General features: G+C 34.9%; 1 protein-coding gene across 1 annotated transcript in view; it reads left to right on the plus strand.

The window, feature by feature from the left end:
* The window catches only part of LOC105617115, a 73200-nt gene that overhangs the window by 45429 nt on the left and 25885 nt on the right, over positions 1-1886 (plus strand). Inside the window, exon 4 of the mRNA XM_012198693.1 lies at positions 909-1297. Coding sequence (XP_012054083.1) covers positions 909-1297 — 389 coding nt within the window. The remainder of the gene's footprint in view (positions 1-908; positions 1298-1886) is intronic.

Consider the following 1886-nt stretch of genomic DNA (forward strand, 5'->3'; position numbering starts at 1 on the left):
CTCTCTCTCTCTCTCTCTCTCTCTCTCTCTCTCTCTCTCTCTCTCTCTCTCTCTCTCTCTCTCTCTCTCTCTCTCTCTCTCTCCCCCCCCCCCCCTTTCCTTCTTCTCTCCAGTCCCTTCTCTCTTGTAGAGGAGAGATACGAACATACTCGCTAAAGAAGAGTGGACCTCCGTGTGTAGATGCAAATTCGGGATGAATGCATTCGAAGCACTCATCGTATCGATCATGCGCTTCACGTAGAGATATTCATCGTCGAGATCGCTGGTTGAATCCATTTTATCGAGCACACTGCATCCGTCTCGGATCGGACGCATGTTCCTATAAAGGCTTCATTCCAGCGATTTCTTCGTGCGCCAATATAAGTCGTTCTCCGTGCTGCTACTTCTTTCCTCATTCTAGCCCAATACATTCGAGTGCGATCGTTCACGAGTTGAGTTTTGTGTCTATCAAGAATCATACTACATCATTTAAGAACGACAATTAATGTGACTTTTAAATAAATGCGATTAGATTATGTTGTGTGTTAAATTTGTTGTACGCTGAATTTATTTAATTTATGATTTAAATTACATATTTATTGCAAATAGGCAGCCATTGTAAATCTATTAACTAGCTAATTGAATAAAACACGCCGAATCAAATGTAGAAATGCTAATTCAAATAATACGGTTCATGTAATTGGCATAAATTTGATATGTTTTAACTTGGAAGATCAAATTTCGTACAATTATTCTAAATAAGAGAAAATTTTAATATATGCATATAAATTTAGAAAATAGAAATTCTTTTCTATCGTGATGTTTTATCTGTATTTATTTAAACATATTTGAGTTTTTCTTGACATTTTCTCTCTTTCTTTCTTATTTATTCAAAAAAGTTTGAAGAATTATCCTATTTTCATTATTAGAACGAAGAAATGGATCACCCTGCCGAAGTCCGAGCGAGAAAGCTCGCCGACCGTATGCCCCTGCTTTGGAGAAGACGCGGCTGGGTGGATCCGGAGGTAGTGTGGATTCTCGATCGGGTAGCGCCAGCCCGGATCGGGGATCGGCGAACCGAAGCGGCTTCCTGCATCGTGGTGGCAGCGATCGTTCCAGCGTAGAACGGCTCCGGATATCGACTAACCGCGACTCCTTGCGATCCAACAAGGAGATGAATGACCATGATCAAAAGGATATTGATAAGGATCTTGTGGATGGTGATGTGCGAGGCGATGAGGACAATGAACCTCCTGGACCAGCACCTGGCAGCAGACCATCATCTCCAGCTAATTCCCTCGGTACGTCAATAAACTCGGCATTTAATTAATAATGGACGATCAATCGATTTTTCTTTATCCAATCTTGCCTTTTGAACAAAAACACAATGTCTCAATTGTCTCAATAGTTATTATTCTTTGTACTGAGAAAATGCGATGAATCTTAGAGTGTTATATCATTCCAATAGATATATCTATATCATAAAAAATGTAAGCTACATTGTGAATTTGAATTATGACTTTGAAAATTAATATAAGTCACACAATAATTTATGTTAAAAAAATAATACAAAATTATTTTGACATTTTATTTTATTTCTTCGCTTCATTACGAATATGCGAAATCTTCTCATATTTCTTTAAATTTATATTTATATGAATTTTATATATGTAAATTTATATTTTATTATACATTCATATTTTATTATATTTTATTTATATTTTATATTATTTAATTATTTAATTTATATTTTATTATTTTTATTATTTTATATTTTATTACTTTTATATAACAGAATCTAATTTCGTCCAGATTAAATTCATATATGGAAAGAACGATTTTGCTGATATCTATAAATAACTTAGCTAGGTAAATCTAAATATACTATGTAGATCTCTCTCTCTCTC

This window comes from Atta cephalotes (assembly GCF_000143395.1).
Source record: "Atta cephalotes unplaced genomic scaffold scaffold00011, whole genome shotgun sequence".
Classification (NCBI taxonomy): domain Eukaryota; kingdom Metazoa; phylum Arthropoda; class Insecta; order Hymenoptera; family Formicidae; genus Atta; species Atta cephalotes.